The 19,448-nt window shown below is 48.1% G+C and overlaps 2 protein-coding genes across 7 annotated transcripts in view; both read left to right on the top strand.

The window, feature by feature from the left end:
• The window catches only part of dbf4b (DBF4B-CDC7 kinase regulatory subunit), a 49,778-nt gene extending 38,796 nt beyond the window's left edge, over positions 1 to 10,982 (top strand). Inside the window, exons 5-17 of one of the 5 annotated variants that reach the window (XM_061304807.1) lie at positions 3,841 to 3,978; positions 5,617 to 5,727; positions 7,453 to 7,591; positions 7,658 to 7,837; positions 7,963 to 8,013; positions 8,084 to 8,153; positions 8,295 to 8,356; positions 8,456 to 8,495; positions 8,578 to 8,623; positions 8,706 to 8,834; positions 8,929 to 9,052; positions 9,138 to 9,271; positions 9,356 to 10,982. In XM_061304807.1, coding sequence (XP_061160791.1) covers positions 7,460 to 7,591; positions 7,658 to 7,837; positions 7,963 to 8,013; positions 8,084 to 8,153; positions 8,295 to 8,356; positions 8,456 to 8,495; positions 8,578 to 8,623; positions 8,706 to 8,834; positions 8,929 to 9,052; positions 9,138 to 9,271; positions 9,356 to 10,544 — 2,157 coding nt within the window. In that variant the 5' untranslated portion in view covers positions 3,841 to 3,978; positions 5,617 to 5,727; positions 7,453 to 7,459 and the 3' untranslated portion in view covers positions 10,545 to 10,982. Of the gene's footprint in view, positions 1 to 3,840; positions 3,979 to 5,616; positions 5,728 to 6,090; positions 7,075 to 7,452; positions 7,592 to 7,657; positions 7,838 to 7,962; positions 8,014 to 8,083; positions 8,154 to 8,294; positions 8,357 to 8,455; positions 8,496 to 8,577; positions 8,624 to 8,705; positions 8,835 to 8,928; positions 9,053 to 9,137; positions 9,272 to 9,355 lie in introns of those variants that run through there. The other 4 variants (XM_061304808.1, XM_061304805.1, XM_061304804.1 and 1 more) reach the window with 4 other exon arrangements.
• A 136-nt stretch (positions 10,983 to 11,118) lies between these two features.
• LOC133171435 (disintegrin and metalloproteinase domain-containing protein 11-like) lies at positions 11,119 to 19,435 on the top strand. 2 transcript variants are annotated; one of them, XM_061304811.1, is made up of 27 exons: positions 11,119 to 11,485; positions 11,713 to 11,849; positions 12,028 to 12,104; positions 12,259 to 12,325; positions 12,969 to 13,051; positions 13,128 to 13,185; positions 13,628 to 13,685; positions 13,959 to 14,044; positions 15,487 to 15,561; positions 15,656 to 15,727; positions 15,821 to 15,987; positions 16,050 to 16,134; positions 16,196 to 16,286; positions 16,423 to 16,474; positions 16,550 to 16,649; positions 16,770 to 16,841; positions 16,915 to 17,007; positions 17,083 to 17,163; positions 17,251 to 17,301; positions 17,372 to 17,435; positions 17,518 to 17,623; positions 17,690 to 17,809; positions 17,892 to 18,060; positions 18,125 to 18,239; positions 18,294 to 18,384; positions 18,519 to 18,536; positions 18,860 to 19,435. In XM_061304811.1, exons 1-27 carry the CDS (start codon positions 11,428 to 11,430, stop codon positions 18,873 to 18,875), a joined length of 2,262 nt encoding a protein of 753 aa, XP_061160795.1. In that variant the 5' UTR covers positions 11,119 to 11,427; the 3' UTR covers positions 18,876 to 19,435. The 2 variants fall into 2 exon arrangements, with proteins under 2 accessions (XP_061160795.1, XP_061160794.1); XM_061304810.1 differs by having other exon boundaries at positions 18,519 to 19,435.
• Positions 19,436 to 19,448: the final 13 nt, after the last annotated feature.

Below are 19,448 nucleotides of genomic sequence, written 5' to 3'. Positions count from 1 at the left end.
GCTCGCCTTTGTGACACCGCATCGTTTCCAATTGCGCTCGCTTGTGCTTTGCAAAGGCAGGAAATGTGTTTGGACTCCGCATTGAGCCTTACGAAGTTAGAAATCAAAAGCTCCGACGCTATATTCACATGTCGCTACGGAATTGTTCTGCGTCTTGTTCCGACCGAGAGTAGCTGAGACACTTTCTTGAAAACAAAGTGAGCTACTTAGCTTGCTTCTTTATGTCCAAATTTGAGTCTTTTGTCCCGTCAGCGCCAACCCCCCCCCCCCCCTTGTATTTGTGAACAAGCGCAGTATGCTTTCAGACAAGCCAAGCGCTGCCCCCCTAAGTGGCCTTTTTAACAATGCGGCCGGCGACATGAATCATTTAGCGTACACTTGAAAGGAATCCTTTGCTGCAGGAGATGTTTGATGCCGGCGGACTGACAGCACGGCGGGCTGACGGAATACAATATTTATTATGGTGTCACCTTGCTGCACGTCGAGCCCTTCTGTTTTGCGGCTACGAGCGGGTCAGTCATTGTTCGGCCCGAGCGGAGAAACACCCGCGCAAAGGTGTTTCCTGTCTTTTGGCTCATGTTTACATGCGTGCCGTGAACTCCATTGTGGAAGAGAGCGCCCCAAGCAACGTGGACTTTGTGAGACGTTACCAGGCTACCCGCAAAAAAAAAAACTCTCCAAAAGGGCCGAGACGGTCTGCTATTTTGGTTTGAGGCGAGCCAAACGCAAATAGGCTCAAGACAAGAATGTTCCCAAAAGGTCTTGCGCGACCTCTGCCCGGCCCCTCTGTTGAAACGACCACGAGGAGGTGGATGTTGTCCGTCCGCAATGGCAGCAGCAATTAGAATGACGAGCGGGCCGGTCGGGAGGCGCCGGCCGACGTTGGAGTGCGCCTCGTAAAGCGTGTCGTTAAACTTTAAAGCCAGCGCCGGCGCTCAAATTGCGGCGGCCAATTGATTCACGAGTAGCATGTGACGACTAATCAACAGGCAGATTTTGCGGCGCGTCGTTAGTTTTATTACGGCCTTGCTGACAATGTTGTTAACGCTTTCATATTTGACGGCAATAAAACTTTCCATTTGATGACAAAAATAAAAATGTGGTTGTTGACGTTAGCGCTCTTGTATTTGACGTTGCCACGCTAGTTTCTTGCTAGCTAGCCATGTGTACATCCCTTGTGATCAGAGGTCAACATTGATTTTTTTTTGCCACACGAGCGCTAAATGATGCAGTCGGACGCGCTTGTACTTTGAAGCGTCATCGTGTTTTTTCCTCACTCCCGACACATCGGGACTTTTCAGGAACAATTACGGCAAAGAAACTAAATTGTTCCCAGCTACTTGGAGCGCTGTCACGGTGACATCTGCCCTGTGATAGATTCCTCCTTCATTAGCCCGGGGTGTGGGATTACCCGTGGAGAGCACATTAATCACCGCTTTCTGTGGCAGCCCTCCAATCTGCTGCTTGGGAGAAGAAGAAGAAAAAAGAAAAAGGAAAAGAACAACTTTTTCCTGACGCGTCACTCCTCACTCGAGGCGGCCCGCAATCAATCACGTTGATTGGCACCACTGATGGCTTACACTGTTTATACAATGTGTCATGAATGATGGCGTTAGCCACTATTGTTGTTGGAGGGCTGATGGGTAGTCGTGCGCCGGCCGGCCGGCGGTCAAGGGCCAGAATTTTATCATCTTGGGGGCCGGACCCTCAAATAAAATCAAAAACATTATTATTTGATGTTTATTTTACCTTTATGTGTCTGGCGCCACATTGGCCGCTTCAGCAAGCCGTATTCGGCCCGCGGGCCGCCTGTTGATTCACTCTGCTCACAATTTTAGTGCGTTTGTTTCTCTTTTAATTCGATACATTTGCGGAATCCATTTTTTATTGGTTTTTTTTTGCGCTTTTTATTTTCAAACATTTTAGGTGTTTTTTATTTGCTTCTCGTCAATAGGATGGAGGCACTTTTAATTTATCTTCATGTTTTATTTTTCTGAGCCTCTGGCGTGACCTTGGAACGGTGCCATCGCAAAGACATTCTGGCAGTGCCTAATGAGAGCCATATTAAAATTTCAGCAGTTCCTACACATAAAGCACTCGTTCATCAGTTTAATGCCGACACTTTGGTAATTGTGCTGCAGAAGGTGCTCCATCAACACCCGCCCCTACCTGAACAAAAATTTGACTTTCATTCAAGCAAAAGATAAAAATGTTTCATTTTGGATCATGCTAGCTTTCACCACTAAACTACCATTCCGTACAGACGATGCTCGGCTCGTCACCATAAGGCGAAATTTGGTCTCGAGATCTGTCGTAGTAGTCACACACGTGCGGAGTCAATCTTGGCCTGCGACGTAGATCGATGCTTCCGAGAGCAGCGAGACGAAAGCAAAACAGAACCATAAAGCTAAACGTTGCGTTCAAAAGCACATAAAAAAGAGATTTATTCACGCGGTGAGATCATCCTCTTTGGGCCTGGTCGAGCGATGGGAATTCTTTCACAACACTTATATGACGCCATCGATTTGCAGCAATTTTTAACCCTTACCAAAAAATATATATATATATGGCATTATTTGATGACTTTTTCTAAAGTGACCCAAAATACACAATGAAAATATCAAACATGTCAACTTGAATTAACAAATGTTTTTTTCCCCCCTTCTAATTCGCCAGAGCAAAAATCTTGCATGATGCAATTGTTTCAAAATGTTTTTTCCAATTTCAACGTGTACCAGTGTTTTGATGTTGAATGACTCAGCCAGCCGTCAATCGTTTGCCAACGTTGCTCTTCATCCTGCGTATCAGAGATAAGCTTATAAGGAGCTTTTTTTTTGTTTTTATATCACACAGTGCACTTTTCCTAAATGATCATTATTACAGGCTAGCTCCTAGTTGTGGCTCGCGGGCCCCCGGGGGACCCCATTTTGAGAGCGGCAGCTTTAAAGAGTCCGTTAAAAAGGAGTCCGCCGACAACAGCTTCAGTTCCGCCCCCTCTTTTGCTTAAAAGGGTTTTTTGTGCCTGTAGGGCCCCCATCAGTTACCTGCTGACAGGGCTAGCATGACTGATGCGCCGCCTGAGGCCCCCCTTTCCTCATCCCCGCCACCTCTTTGCCTCACTTTGTCAGGCAGCTCATCATTTATACATCTTATCAGAAACAAAAGGCAGAGCGCCGCTGCGTAGAAATGAAAACAAGACTTGTTTTTGGATGCCTGGAATGAAATGATCCCCCCCCCGGTGCCCCACCCCGCTCGGCAGAGCGCTTTCATCTGCCCACACCTTCGCTGCGTGAGTGTTGGATGCGGTCCTGGCTCTGTGAGGCCTGCCTCTCGGTCTCAGGTGACAGAGACATGAAACACAGCGTTGTCAACGCATGCTGGTGTGTATTACTCCAGGCCGCTGCTTCTCACTTTTTTATACAAAGTAGCAAAATAAAAAAAAAACATTCAAATACGAATTTGGCCCAATATTATTAACATTCTACACAATTTAAACATTTCATTTAGAGATTTTGGAGATTGCATGCCTGAAGTCTCAGCGTCCACCTCAGCACTGTCATGAGGATTTTCTCACTATTGCAAGTTCTTTAGGGTGGGAAAAAAAACTTGCTGCCCAAGTTGGCATGCGTCAAAATGTTGCTGTTCAAAATTGCCTTTAAAGATTGATGGTATGTTTTTGTGGGTTCTTTTTGGTTGTCTGTTTTTGCTATTTTGTCTTTTTTATTGCACCTCTGTGAGGCAACTTTTGAACACATTATTACTATTATATGTTATGTTGTATATTATGTGCATATTCATGTAGAAGCTGAAGTCGATGTCATTATTTGTTTTTCATTCAAGCTGCTTAAAGATCAAAATATGGCCGGCTGAGTTGTTGCAGGAGTCTTACGCCACCTGTTGGATTCTTCTCACATAGCAGCACCAACTCTGCAAACAAGCTGTGGCAACCGACTGTCGACAGTTTCTTATTTGAACTAGGTTGGACTTTGCTTTCTTCATTATTTTTATAACGAGAGCCTCTGTGTACACAAATAAGCAGGCCGGCTGCACACACTAACAAAAGGTGACAGCTCTCCATCTTGACGAGACGCATATTGGCGACGCGTCCGACAGTTATCGTCACTGCCGGCGGTGTACTCTCGGTCGTCTTCCTTGTCGTCGCTCAGCTGCGCCGCTGTCAGGCGAGCACGTAATGCGCTGTGAGTGCTGTATCATGTCCCGTTCTAATTAGCTTTGTCAGGGCCCGGCCCTGCCAGCGCCACGCAGATCGCGCCATGATACGCGGCTGCTTGACTTACCAGCGCTACAACTTTCGCTCTTTCTTACCTCGAGGCACGCAACTCAAGTACAAAACACACATATAGAAAATGAGAACACCGCAGGTCGCGTCAAAGTCCAAATGCTCGCCAATGTGTATTTTGAAGCCAACGTTTGGTCAGACGGTGGAAAGCCCACCCGATTGCCGGCCGCCGGCTTCCAGTTATTACTTTCATCTCGTCTCGTCTCCCGATGCTTAATAAGCGAGCACCTGAGGGCTTCCGTCTCCCCGACCCTGATCGGAAGTGGCAAGGAGACGAGCGAGAAGAGCCGAGGCAGGAATAAAAAAGAACAAGGGATTAAAAATAAGTGGGGCGGGCGGGCCCCGGCGACCGGGGCCCATCAACACCGATGAGCGTTAGCGTGTGTCACTGCCACACGAGTGTCAAATCACTCAGGCTGCTGCCTCATTTGACCGGAGCGCATCAATCAGCGGCGCCCGACGTCAGGCGACGGGTCGACGTGGGCTTCACCTCTGGCTCTCTCATTAGCTTGCGTCAGTGTTAGTGAAACCTCCGCCTGTCATGACATTTCGCCACGCACTTTTTGGGACTTTGTTTGTTACTTTCAGGTCCATACCATTGTGTGTGATTAGTATTTGAGGTGACCTCGGAGAATGACAGTCTGTCCGTCTATCAGTCAGTCACGCTAGAGGCCCACCCACCGTCTGTGACATCTTATATCTTTGGAGGAATTCAAGAAAAAAAGTCAATAGGAAACAAAAACAAAAGCAACAGCCTAATTAGTAGGAAAGCTCCGCCTTTGAGGAGCTAACGTGATGTCCATGTTAAGCTCATCACTTTTCGACATGAAGGTGAAGTGACAGCTCCATTCACTGTAGTGTTCGGATCACCTCGAGTAGCTCGCATATCGGAAGAAATGAGCACACGAGGTGACCAGACGCACGTTGAAGGGGGCTGGCTGTCCGCAGGCCGGGTGGCCCGGGTCCTGCCGCCATGACAGAGCGGGCCCGCCGCGTACCACGAGAGGGAAGCGTGGACGAGAAGGTGCTGTCAAGTTAGCTTAGCGTCCTTAGCGTCACGTTTGAACATGCTGGGCACTAACACGACACCAGTATCTCTGTCCTTGTCTCTGCTTCCTGTCAGCGTACACGCTGCCGCCACCTCCTCCTCCTCGCGGCGTCCACTCTCAAACAACATATTTGAACACAATATGCAATACACATTTCAGGCTTCAGATAACAATGCACACAGGCTGGTATTTTCTTGATCCTCTGCGAAGAATATCTCCTATTGGCAGAAAAGCTGTGACTGTATGTCTGTCTTATACTGCCCCCAGGTGGCCAAGGCACATAGACCAGAAGAGCAGCACAATGTCCATTGGATGGATGCAAAATCCATTTGTCCTTTGACATTCCATTGGATTTCTTTAACATTCCATCATTTCATGGTAAGCCTTCACAAATGTCGTGGTGTGTGACGCTCCCACGCGGCCCGTCAGGTCCACTTTGGAACGGGTGGCCTGTGCGGACTGACATGATTGCCTTTAAGCAGCGCCACTTAGCCGCTGACTCGCAGCTGCAGACGCCACCCCTCCCTCCCTCCTCCTCATGACAGTAAAAGCACCATGATGGATTACCTTGCCAAAAGTGCTGATCGGAGAGGGTTCAAAGTTCACGTCAGCTGAGTAACCGCAATCACCTCAAATATCCAACGCAGCCCACAATATCGCTGACTTGCTTCATTATTCCTGGCAGGATTTATTTAGAACGATATAGGGGGGGGGGGGACGGCTTTCGGGTTGCCAGATCACATCCGGACCGGATGGTCCGGTCTCTGCCGATTGGTTCGTTTCGCTCTCTATTTGCTCAGGTTTGCTCCGCCTCAGAAATGCACTCGGCCGACCGATCTAAATTGCTGATACAGTGATGAGTCGGGATTCCCAGACTAGACATTACCAGCATGTATCAATTAAATACCCATGCAGCGTATGTCAATATGCTTATCCGGTTACGGCCTCCGCTTCAATTTGAGAAACCTCGTTAGCTTCTTTGGCAAAAACGATTTTTAGACGTTTCCCAGCAGCACTGTGCCGAAAAAGAGCAGACATGTAAAAGTTTGTGACATGTGTCACGGCCGTGTGGAGACTGCGCCACTGATGTCGGCCAAGCTGACAGGCGCAGATGGCTCTGGGACATTGCGGGTTTGGTCCACGTCAACTCGCATCGGCGTCACCCGCTGGAAGCTGCGCTAATCTGTCAACGGCGCCGTTAAAAACACACCATTTGGATTGCAATGCGTTGCTTTTATCGAGTGGCCTTTTTGATGTGTGCATTTCATATTCAATTGCACTTTTGGAGCACGAGTCACAAGTTAGACACTTTAATCAGTGTTTCTCAACAGTGATTTAATATATAAAATATATACACATATACACATCTGTAAAAATTTAAACTGTGTGCATATGAATTTACAAATTATTTCCCAAATTATTTCCCATAAAGTTGGCAAATTAATTAACTCTTGTTGACGTTGGACAGTCCTCCAAATGGGAAATCCAAATTTGCCCACAAACCAACTAAAGTCAACCAAGAAAAATACAGACAGTTCTATTTCCATGTCACTTTCGAAGTTGTTAAAATTACTATTTTGTAGGAGGCACTCAAATGCAACATTTTGCCGGAAGTGACTCGTTCTCCGCCGGTGTTTTCAAAAAAATCGGCGGTAGCTGGAGTCTCCGTCTACTGTTAGGAACCCTTAACAAAAGCAGAAATCTTCCACTAAAAACTTCACAGAGGTAAGTAACGCGAATTTCAGTCCTCGTGGTGACACGAAAGACATATGAGTCCAACACAGCGCTTTACATCCAGTGAACCTGACGATTTGGTTAGTCGAAGTTGCAGCTAACAAGCTAAGTAGCCGCTCTGTAAGCTAGCAGTTGGCTAGCAGCCGGCTGCCTCTGTCGTATTAATTTGATATTTTTACGCTGTTTAATCATTTATCACTTTTATTTGGTCTTAAACAACATAACATTAATATCCAACACACTCGTATGCACCCAAAACAAGTTTGAAAATAAATATGACAGCTATTGTGATGCTAAGAGATCATACTTGTTAACATGTTTTCTTATTGGTTATGTGAACCGTTTTCTATGTTAACCCTGCACCAACAGGAATATCATGCTGCAGCCAGGATTGTTAGGAAATCTTCATCCTGGAAATAAGAAGCTAGAAGGGAAAACCTTCTATCTGGACAATGTGAAGAAACGTCCCGCAGCCCTGCTTTTGGAAGCTATATCTCTCCTCGGAGGGGTAGGTCTTGTGCCTTTCTATGTTAGTCGCACAGGAACTGACGGAACCTTTTTCTACTTTCCAAAGAGCGTGGAGAGCTTCCTTCACAGAGACGTGAGCTTTGTGGTTACGGGAAGTCAACAAGCCTCTGAGGAGAAAAAGCTTACAGGATGCAAAAGGGGGAGCGATGAGCCTCGGCGGCCCGTCAAGCAGCAAGAAAGTGTTCTTGAAGGCGGTGAGCGGCGACCGCCAACTCCTCGGCCAGTGGTACGTATTACGCGGATCATTTATTAATGCGCCTGACAGAAATGTGGTCACTCGCCACATATATCAGTTAATCGGTACGCCGTCAATGTCTTGATCCACTCCTACTCTCCAACTGTCTCCTCCAGGCTTGCGGCAGCCGAGGAAAAGCCCTGCTTGAAAAAGCCATTCGCAACAATGTAAGTCGCTCATCTGCAGACTTTTTTTTTTTTTTCCTGAACAGAAATGCATTTTGATTCTGTTTTGAAGGAGCGGGTGCAGGCGAGCAGCGTGTTGACTAACGCCCGTACGTGGGGCGTTCACATTGTCCATGTGGATGGTATCCTTTCCTTTTGCCACCCAATGAGTGCAATGTAATTTGATGCAGTGAACCTCAGCGCCCAGCAGATGGCGTCTGCGAGTGCCAGTGCTTAGGCATCTTCCAGGTTGAGGCCTCCAAAAGTCCTTAATGTCACCGCAGATGTTCTTATTTACTTGAAGAAGTTAAACAGCGAGCGAGTCGAGAAATCCAGCCGAGCAGAGGTAAGAGAGGAAAATCATGTGAGCAACTTCAAACGGAATTAGGCACTAAGAGTGAGAAATAGTGGTGGAACCTCAACTGCCTATGTGCCTTTTCCGCAGAGGACTTCCACCAAGCAGTCGTCTTGTCATGTTGTCAAAGGTTCGTCTAGTTGAGCTAAATGTCGCAATACTGTCAAAGGAGATGTCATCTGCTTGAACGTTATATATTTTCTGTTTGACAGCTAAGCCTCTGCGATTGCCTTACCTCAAAATTGAAGATGTCAGCAGGTGAGTGCACGGTGGATACAAAAAGTCTACACGGTCATGATTAATAATAATAATAATAATTGGCGCTGTTTGATGTGAACAGGAGGTACAAGCCCTTGAATATGCAGTCGATGAGCTTCCCGTCGTTGTACTACTTGGGCCGATTCAGTCCCTTCGAGTCGCCGCCCCCTCCTCGCTTTGAGAAGACGGCGCAAGGAGACCATCCATCCAGGTTGCTCCTTCAAATTGTTTCGCTTACCTCTCTATGAATTCCGCCGTCAACGTGTACTGATGGTTGTGTCTTGGGTCGTCGCTTCCCCCATCAGGCCAAAGAGCAAAGTGGAAAGCGGTAGTAAGGGGAAATCTCGAACCCTGTCGCCTTGGCCACCCCGCAAAAAGAGCATCTCTTACTGTGAATGTTGCCTTCGCGCCTTCACCAACCTACCTGAGGTGAGAATCTGCTCCTCAACCTTTCTGTGACTTCTTTGTAACTTGGGGGGGGGGATTCGCTTTGTGTTTCTTTGTCTTCCTGCAGCACTTGGAGTCTGATCAGCATCGCGCCTTTGCCACGAAGACTTCCAATTATGACGTCTTGGAGCAGCTGGTGTGCAAAATGCTTCCCGCATTCGACCTCCATCCTTCCGAGCAAGCTGAAGATGTGCCCAATAGGTGAGCTGCGCTCAGGGTCACTTGAAAGAAATTGCAGCTCATTTGTTCACTTTTTTTTTTTGCTTTGTTTTTTGTTTTTTTTAGGCCGCCAAATGCTCTGCCCATCCCGGCCAATTGTGAACTTGAGCTTCTGACTGACGCCGAGTTGGAGCATGAAATTCAAGCCTTGAAAGGACAATCTTCTTTCCCCGCACCTGCTCAGAATTCTCTGCTTCAGCTCGTGAAATCACCCGAGGAACTGGATCCCGTCCAGATTCCAGCCACGACGTCCACTGATCTCCCGTGCCCCGAACCCGACGACCTCACCCACGCAGCAACTGTGCCCTTGGCTGTTTTGGACATGGCGCCACAAGTCCATTTTCCTCCAGCACGCTCCCTCTGCCCTGCTACAGAAGATTTATCTATTGACCCGTACTCCATGCCACCGGTCCTCAGCCCGCAAGTCTTCTCCGCCGAGGACACAGAGACCCGCAGTTTATACTCTGAACCGCCTGTCCTCAGTCCTCAGAACTCCGATGGAGATTATCAATGTGAAATGGAGACAACGCTAAGTGTGTCTGAATCGTTTCCGGTCTCCTTCCCCTTGTTTCCTTCTGTTCCAGTGTCCAATACAGAAGAAGCGAAGGAAACCCCGTGCCCTTTTAAGCAATCTCACCCGGCGATTCCAAACCCCCGAAAACGTCGTCGCCATTCCAGCTGCGACCGCGATTGCAGGAAAAGGAAAAGGATGGAAGAAAAGGACATCTCACGATCGGAAGGTCACGTCGTTATGCAGGCTGAGCTGTGTTTTTCTGCGAGGACGACTCTTCAAGGGGTGCAGTCAAATGCAGGCGCTCTAATGTGTCCTCCCGCGGGAGACAGACAATTCTCTCCATTCAAATTATTGGGTCACAGTGTTGAAGTAAGATGGTCGCCTGCTCCAAAGATCCTGTCACGCTTCTCCAGCCAAGACTTCCAACAATCCCCTTCGGTGTGTATCGACCCGGCCTTGATCCCCGACGTAGCGTGCCTCTCCCCGGCTTCGTCCGACTCGGACTGGGACCGCGAGCTGCTGACCGGCCTGGGCTCCGTGCAGACCGGGTCGCCGTCGGGCCCGAGCGACGCGGCGGCAGCGGGCGAGCCAGACACGGACTTTATCCACAGGCCGTGCGTGTGGATGAGCGACAGCAGCTACGAGTCGCGGCTGCACAGCGCCTTGCGGCCAGCCACCCTTGTTGGGGAACCCTCGACATTCTCCAGGACGCTGGTGCAAATTGTTGAGGTACTTCACTGACTGCACTTTGATGGACCATTGTTATGAACTCATTGGACGCCATGCATTGTCTTGTAAAACGTGTTTACAGCTGTGTGTTCATGTCTGTTTATTTTTGACATCTGCAAAATTGCTCCCAATGTTGTTGTGACATCAATCTTTGAGCAGCTGTCTGGAAACACGCACTTTTGCTTTTCCCTGAAAGGGGCATTATTCAATTACTCTAAGTGCTTTGGAGCAGATCCCAACTGAACTTGTCTTGATGGTCAGACATGCAAAGTGCTGGGAAAAGTGGAGCCCCTCACACTTCCCTCCAGGATGGAATCAACGTGGGAAGGGAAAAAAAACAACACTTTGTAGGTGGGCCCAAATGTTCTTGCTGAATGTGAAGTGAAATTCCCCGTGCTTTTAAATATATTTTTTTAAAACGAAATAAAATAGAACAAATGAGTGTAGAAATGATTTACCTGCAAGCTAAAGGCTGATTTAATGGAGCATGAAACATTTGGGGGTTGCCTATTTGCCTTAATATAACATCACAGCAGATGTGGATGAAAACTATGTGATCATTTTATTAATGTGCCATGTTATTGACTCTCTACTGCCTCCAAGTGGCAGAAATACTAAGCTGTACCAGCTGGTCCCGCAAGGAACTCCAAGTAACTTCCTTTTCGCTCATCAAAACGATAACAGACACGTATGGAAGAGGATGAAATAACCATTTAGTTTTTCTTCTGAGTGTCAGCGCGTGGGTTGAGAGCGCTCAAACGGTGTCCACGGGAACCGCGTTGTTTCGGGCTGGCAACCGTCCACCACCGTGCTGCGCTCCTGTTGCCCGCCTCCTGCTTGCTCACTTGACGGCGCCTGCACCGAGGAGGACACCAGCGGGGACTATGTGAGCATCATGCGTCCTGTCAGATGGCTGCTGTTCGCCGCAGTGTATGCGCGGTGCTCCGTGTCGGGTGAGTGTTGCTTTTGAATTGCATTTGGATTTTTTTTTTCTTTCTTACCATGTCATTCCTTTCGGGTCCTGTGATTGAAAACCGTTGCGTCGAATAAGCATTTGTTATTATGAGGCAACTATTGTAAAGACTGTGAAGTTGTATTTTATTTTGTAATCCTGCAGATAGATTCTTAATTTGTCACTGTTATTAAAAATAAAAAAAAAGTACACTAATGTGCTTTGTAGGTGTGAGGGAGGGCTGGCAGCCCCCCACTGAAGTTCTCGTGCAGCCCAAAAGGCTCCTGCAGCAGATCCACTCCCAGGACGAGCTGCTCCACAGCCACCTCGACACCCGCGTCCAAAACTCCTCGACGAGGGCGCTGGTGGGTGCCTTAAAAACCTATCCCGCCATCATGACCTTCATACTCTTGCATATTAAATCACAATTGCAATGATAAAGAAAAAATTGCAAACTGTTGATTTTTCAAAATAACTTGATTAATTTGAGAGATATTCTGTAGCGCCTATATTTTGTTGCTGTTTCTCTCGCACTCCCGCCAGCCCGTGCATCTGGCCCAGAGTAGCTTCCTGGTGGAGGCCTTTGGCAGCTCGTTTATCCTCGACTTGGAACTCAACCAGTAAGTAAAGTCACTCCATCAACTCGACCTAGTGTCCTTGGTGTAACGGCGTGTGTCCACGATTGACGTTATTTGCACTGGTGCTAACACTGTGTTAAGTGATACCCGATAATCAAATGAAAGAGGCCCTGTTTTGTCCTTCTCTCATCTCTAGTCACCTCCTGTCGACGGACTATGTGGAGAGAGACTTTGAAGAGGACGGGCAACCGTCGCAGATGAAGGTAACCCCTCTCACCGAGGACAACAAGCAGGATGCGCTAAATAGCCGACGACACCTATTCTCCGTCCTTTTTCCGGACCAGAACTAAACAATAACCGCGTCTTCCGCTGTCGCTGAACGCGTGTTTCTCCGCCACAGTGTAGCTGACCAATCAGTGGACGGTTGTCATGGTAATCAGCAGCAAGCCACAGCGGCTCTACTCGGCAATGGCGTGAGGGGAATTCAAATAGGTTTTATTTCCCAGTGTTAAACCCAAACACGCAGGAGCTTCAGTGTGTATAAACAATTATTTCAAATAGTGGAATGACCATGAAGAAAGATTAGGGCAATAAACGGAATAATAATTGCACGTCCTCTCCACTGGCAAGGTGTTGTGACTGATTTGTGAGGGCTCGCCGTGCATGACAATTTAATATTTTTCTGCCCTTGGCGGCCGGTGTCCATTATATGAAGAATGTGCATCTCCTCCTCCAAGTTCAACGAGGAGTGCTGCGTCAGGCAATTTCACTAACCCCCCCCCCTATTTATTTATTAGCCCTCTCTGGCTAAGTGCTCCAGCCCCCCACTTGTCCCAAGTTAGTCCTGGATGTATTTTAGTTGATGGCATTCCTCCAAATTTTTGACTTTGTCGATTGTTTTCCCAGGGAGGCGAACACTGTTACTACCACGGGCGTTTGCGAGGGCTGCCCCGATCTTGGGTGGCTGTGTCCACCTGCCGCGGCCTGTGGTGAGAAACTTTGCACACATCCATCATCCAGTCCCGTGACCTAACCCTTCTGCATTTTGCATGTCACTCGTCCAAGGGGGATGTTCTCCGACGGGAACGTCTCCTACGGGATCGAACCGGCGGGCGGTGGCGAGGTGAGTCCTGATGGGATTGGCATCCAACACCTCTCAGTCATTCAAAGTTGTCATTGGAATTTTCCACTGGAAACTGAGGGGTGTCTTTGTAAGGTGCCCTGCAGTACTTTGGCGAGGTGCGATTGTGTGCACTAGTGAAAAGTGGTAGGACAGAGCGGAAGAGCTCAATTTTCCTTTGGTAATGGAGCTCACTTACACAGACGAGGGAGGCGGATCAATAGCAGCCCTTCACCCCCCACTAATAGTTGTGTCCTTGGCTTTATATGTCAGATTTTCATAAAGTATTCATCCCCGGCTCCAATGCGCCATGCATTATGACCGCCCGCTGAGTGATCCGTTAATTCATTATGCATCAGCCAGGCTCTCCTCACACAAGCTTTTATAACATTTGAGATATTTACATCAAATCCAATCTAACTTTTCTTTTTGTTCTGCTCCGCAGGCGGACCATGTCGTGTATCACATGCCTCGCATCGACCTCCTCCCGTTTCCACCTCCAGGTAGGGCTACAACTCGTCAAGGTGGAAGTCACCTATTCCCCCCCCACCGGTCAGGGTTTTAGGAAGAATCTCAAGTCAGCATCATTTCATTCTCGTTACATGGTTAAGACTGCATTGACATTGGACATCTTCAATTTCTATCCGCCCCCTCCATTTGTCTTCTTCCGTGGCCCTTATGCTATTGATTTCTCCGCGCACCAAAAATACCCGACCCGTCTGATGACTAAGCCCTCTCTCCCCCCCCCCCCTGCTCTCCTGCCATCTTGTTTGCAGACGGGAAGAGGCGGGATGGAGACGACTGGTCTGCCCTGGAGGCGAGGAAGAGGCTTGCCAACAGCTTGAGACGATCAAAACGACAAGTCAGTTGTTGTTACCGTTTTTTTCCGTGTATAGTGCGCAAAATTTTACTAATTTATTGTCCTAAAATCTGGGGTGCGCATTATACATGGGTACAAAAAAAAAAAAAAAGAAAATATTTTTTTTTTTTAATTTTTTTTTTTTTTTTTTTTTAAGTCCCAATGATCGTCACACACGCAGGGAGGCAATGGGTCCCATTTTTATAGTCTTTGGTATGGTCTTAACTAGGCTGGATGTAATTTTTTTTGTTGGCGTTGATTTCTCCGACTGCCCGTAAACGCACCACCGCGCTTCGTGCGCGCACGGGACAGCAAACGAGCAGGTGATCGAGCAAGCGTCTGATACGAGAGCATTGCGGTCGCATGGAGCGTGTTTGAAGTGAACAGCAGAGAAGAAAGGCAAAGTGTTGTGAAATAAAATGCACAGAACGGATGCGCAAGACACGTCAGCTATATAAAGAGCGAGAGTTGTTTTCTTCCTATTAGTTTCAATTCACAGTTTAATTAGCAGTTTCAATCAGCAAATAACAAAATGCGTATTACAGGTAATATTTTATTTCACAACACTTTGCCTTGTTCCTTTGGTCTCTGCTGTTCATCCTGAAACACAAAGGCGCTCTTTAAGCAATGCGACAGTGAGCGCCCGGCGCGCTGCGGTTGCGCGACCGCACCAAATTAAGCTCCCTGCGCAGTGCGCACTGAGGTCCACTTAAATTTTAGAAAGTACATCAGGACTTTAAAAATATCTTCTAAATTTCAGCGACGGCTCTGTCACAATAATCGACCAGCCCGGTGCAGTTGGGCGGTCGGCGGCGCGCTACGGTTGAGCGTTCTCTCGCGCCCTCTCTCTCTCGCTCTCTCTCGCTCTCGCACACACGCAAACCGGATATCATACGGAGGCCGCCATTACAGATGCGCAGAACGGATGAGCAAGACACGTCAGCTATATAAAGAGCGAGAGTTCAGTTCTCTACCTAAATCCGTATTACAGGTAATATTTTATTTCACAACACTTTGCCTTGTTCCTTTCTTCTCTGCTGTTCACTTCAAACACGCTCCATGCGCACGGAGCGCGGTGGTGCGTTTATGGGCAGTCGGAGAAATCAACGGCAACAAAAAAAATTACATCCAGCCTAGTTAAGACCATACCAAAGACTATAAAAATGGGACCCATTGCCTCCCTGCGTGTGTGACGATCATTGGGACTTAAAAAAAAAAAAAAAAAAAAAAAAATTACATTTTTTTTTTTAAAAAATTCATAAAAATTGGGTGCGTATTATACATGGGTACAAGCTTTTTTCCAGCATCAGCATGCCATTTTTAGGGGTGCGTACTATACATGGGGGCGCACTATACACGGAAAAAAACGGTATTCTATTTGTCTCCAAGTGTAAAACCTTAAAAGATTGCATCTTCTACCTTTCAAATGGCTTTGTCCCCTGCAGGTGCGCCGGGGTCAACGCACAGTGCAGACCGAGACCAAATACATCGAACTGATGGTCGTAAATGACCATGAACTGGTGACGCCAACTAAAATTACCTTTATTAGAAAAGAAACAAAAAAGACGTTTTGAAACTGCGGCACTTTTTTGACATGCTGTTTCTTCTCTTCAGTTCGTCCAACAGCGTCGCTCGACCTTTAAGACAAAGAACTTTGCCAAAGCGGTGGTGAACATGGCGGATGCGGCAAGTTCTCTTTTTTTTTTTCTTTTTTCCATAGTACGCAAAAGTGATTCAGCAAACAACGAAAGACTGACGACTCTCGTCACACGTGTGCAGATCTATAAGGATCAGCTCAACACGCGCATCGTCCTGGTCGCCATGGAAACGTGGTCGTCGGAAAACCGCATCGCGGTGGGCGACGACGCCCTGCTGACCCTGCGCGACTTCATGAAGTACCGCAAGGCCAGCATTCGCGAGCGTTGCGACGCCGTGCACCTCCTCTCGTAGGTTTTGACACTCGGCCAACCGTCGTCCAAAAGCATCATGTCCCTCGCTCTCCCCGCAGCGGGAGGACGTTCATGAGCAGCCGCAGCGAGGCCGCCTACATCGGCGGAATCTGCTCGCTCAACAGAGGTGGTGGCATCAATGAGGTGAAGCCTTCAGAACTTCTTGCCATTGCCAGCACCCAGCTAACATGCTTTGTTTGCTCAGTATGGCGCCATGGGCCCGGTGGCCATCACGCTGTGCCAAAGCCTGGGCCAGAACATCGGAATGCTGAGGAATAAGGACAGACCTGCTGCAGGTTGGCTTAAGTCACTCGTCAAGAACGGCCAGTGGGAATGTTTTTGTATTTTTTGTTCAATTGTTACGAATTGACTCCATCTCAAGCTAAATATTGTTCCATCATCGTTCTGAGCACGCTTGCTTTGTGTTTCCAGGAGACTGCAGGTGTCCAGACCCGTGGCTGGGATGCATCATGGAGGACACTGGGTTAGTCCAAATGAGTCAAATAATCTTTTCAGCCAAACAAACGTAACTGTTGTCTATTTTGTTTGTATCGCTCAGCTACTACCTCCCCAGGAAGTTCTCTCGCTGCAGCGTGGACGAGTATCTCCGCTTTCTACAGCAAGGCGGCGGCAGCTGCTTGTTCAACAAGCCCAGCAAGGTGAAAGAGACAAATCATCGCTGATAGAAGCCAGAAGATGGCGCCAAAGCAATATATTACTAATAGTTTTGTTGCCATCTTGTCGTGTTTTGGGACTAAAACCGACATTGAACGTTGCAGCTGCTGGACCCGCCCGAGTGCGGCAACGGATACGTGGAGCTGGGTGAGGAGTGCGACTGTGGCACACTCGTGGTAACGCCTCTCTCCCTTCCATCTCCATGAGCGTGTTGTAATCATAAACATACGGCAAAGTTTCTTCTGCTAGGAGTGCACCCGCAACGGGGCAAACTGCTGCAAGAAGTGCACACTGACCCACAATGCCATGTGCAGCAACGGCCTCTGCTGCAAGGACTGCAAGGTTAGTTCTTGACGTGGTTTTCGTTAAACCGTCATATGGCACCGTTATATATATATTTTTCCATCGTCTTGACAGTACGAACTGAGAGGCGTGACGTGTCGCGAGGCCGTCAACGACTGTGACATCCCAGAAACGTGCGTAGGGGACTCCGGCCAGGTATGAAAATTGAGGTCCCGAAAAAAAGGATTTGAAAAGATTTATTGTGGCTTTTTCTATCCACATGATACGTTTTGTGCCCGGTAGTGCCCTCACAATGTCCATAAACTGGACGGCTACACGTGCGAGGCCAGCCGGGTAAGATCGCCCCGGCCCAACGTCTGTTTTCCTCCACTGTGACCCTTGACCCCCTCCTCCTCCTCCTCAGGGCCGCTGCTACGGAGGCCGCTGTAAGACCAGAGACAGCCAGTGCAGGAGCCTGTGGGGCTACAGTAAGGCTATGCCAAAGGCTCTGCTGTACAAAAGTTATTTTCCATTGACGCCCCCCCTCGCTCGCTCGCTCCCCACCCTCAGGCGCCGCTGACAGATTTTGCTACGAAAAACTCAATTCGGAGGGCACGGAGAAAGGGAACTGCGGTCCTGAGCCCGGCGGCCGGGGATGGCTGAATTGTAACAAACAGTGAGTGAGACGGGGAATAGGATCCATTTAGCAGCGAGGCTAATAAAATGCCTTTTTTTGATTCAGGGACGTTCTATGCGGTCTGCTGCTGTGCACCAACGTGAGCCAAAAGCCCAGCTTTGGCGAGCTGCAGGGCAAACTCACCGGTTTGACTATCTATCATCACAACAGATACTTTGACTGCAGGTGAGCATTCAATTCTCTTTATTGTCCACATCCTCAGTCTATATGGATGAATGAAGACAAAAAACTTTTTTTTTTTTTGAAGGGGCGGTCACGCTGTGCTGGACGACGGCTTGGACTTGGGCTACGTGGAAGACGGGACACCGTGCGGGCCCGACATGATGTGCCTGGAACGCCGCTGCCTCCCGGTCACCAACTTCAATCTCAGCATGTGTCCCGGCTCGTCCGTGGCGCGCATCTGCTCCCATCACGGCGTAAGACCGCCACACGCCCTTTCTGGGTTAATGATCGCGTTTGACCTTTGGAACCCCTTTTCAGACGTGCAGCAACGAGCTGAAGTGTATCTGCGATCGCGACTACACCGGCAAAGACTGCAGCGTGTTTGACCCCATTCCCATTCCCACGCCAGCCGAGGGCCTGGGGCAACATAAAGGTAAAAGTGATGGCGCCTCGTACGCATATATTTTCCACTGATGAATTTCTGCAGGTCCGAGCGGTACCAACATCATCATTGGCTCGGTGGCCGGTGCCATCCTGGTGGCTGCCATCGTCCTGGGAGGCACTGGATGGGGATTCAAGTAAGTACACGCATGCAGCAGGGCTGCAAAGCATCTCACTCAAAAGAGTTTTGAGCCTCACCACTCACTGTCCCATCTGTCTCTCTCTCTCTCTTGCTCTCTCCATCTTCTTGCCTGCATCCTTGCGGATCCAGAAACATCCGGAGAGGAAGGTACGACCAGGCCTTTGAGTCCTGAACTTCAGAATACATACATATAAAATTATGTGCACACTCATTATCGTGGGTGATTTTTTTTCTCAGTGAGCATTTGTGGGTTAAATATTTGGGGGCTTTTTTTTTTCTTTTATATAACACATCAGTTTGCTCACCTGATGGACTTGACTGGGCTGCAATTCTTGTAACATTGACAACATTCCATAGCAATGAATCACAATCTTAGCCGTCGTATTTATTTACAGATTTCTTACAGATAACTGCTTCTCCATCCTTCTCTTTTCTTTTTCCATCTCCTTCTGCTCTCTCTACCAACTCAGATCTTCTGGAGTTTGATCCACATCCCAAACAAAAATGTCTTTCCCTCGCTGCTTGCGGGACATTTTGAGGCACCACCTCGCCTATTGAGGGGCTCCAGGAGCCCTCATGTCCCGCCATCTCTCCCTCTTCTTTTCTTCTTTCAAGTGATGTCACTGAGCTCGGCATGACCGACATGCTGCTGTTGATGCTCCACCCTATGCGCATTTAACGGCAATAGTAGCAAAATAAATTGCCTCATTAGCCTCTCCTGTTCGCATATGTAATACGCATTCAGCTGTGTTTGACCTTTTTGTTCCTCTGATATTTTCTTTATATCCCCACTGTCCACTTCAATAGATAAAGTAGGTGCTCTTCCTCATGAAGGGTCCAGCCCGTTTCAAAATGGCCCAATTGCAGGCTGCATTGATTTGAATGAAAGAGTTGCAGCTATTCACAGCCCAAAAGCATGTTCTTGATCAACATGATCTGCATTGTCTTTATTCAGCTGAAACTGCTAGTTTTTAAGGTTTTGTATCCAATAACAGGATTCCGGCGGGTTTTGTTCCTCGTGCTGTAGGCTATTCTGTTTTCGTCGTAGAAATTAAAATG

Source organism: Syngnathus typhle, linkage group LG18 (assembly GCF_033458585.1).
Source record: "Syngnathus typhle isolate RoL2023-S1 ecotype Sweden linkage group LG18, RoL_Styp_1.0, whole genome shotgun sequence".
NCBI lineage: Eukaryota > Metazoa > Chordata > Actinopteri > Syngnathiformes > Syngnathidae > Syngnathus > Syngnathus typhle.
The sequence above is the reverse complement of the archived record's forward strand: the minus strand, read 5'-3'. Positions and strand labels throughout refer to the sequence as shown.

Excerpts from the sequence above, each read along its gene's own strand:
- LOC133171435 (XM_061304810.1), top strand. The coding sequence starts at position 11,428 with ATGCGTCCTGTCAGATGGCTGCTGTTCGCCGCAGTGTATGCGCGGTGC. Across the intron at positions 14,045-15,486 it reads TGAGACGATCAAAACGACAA|GTGCGCCGGGGTCAACGCAC; the intron begins GTCAGTTGTTGT and ends TGTCCCCTGCAG. Across the intron at positions 16,475-16,549 it reads TGCATCATGGAGGACACTGG|CTACTACCTCCCCAGGAAGT; the intron begins GTTAGTCCAAAT and ends TGTATCGCTCAG.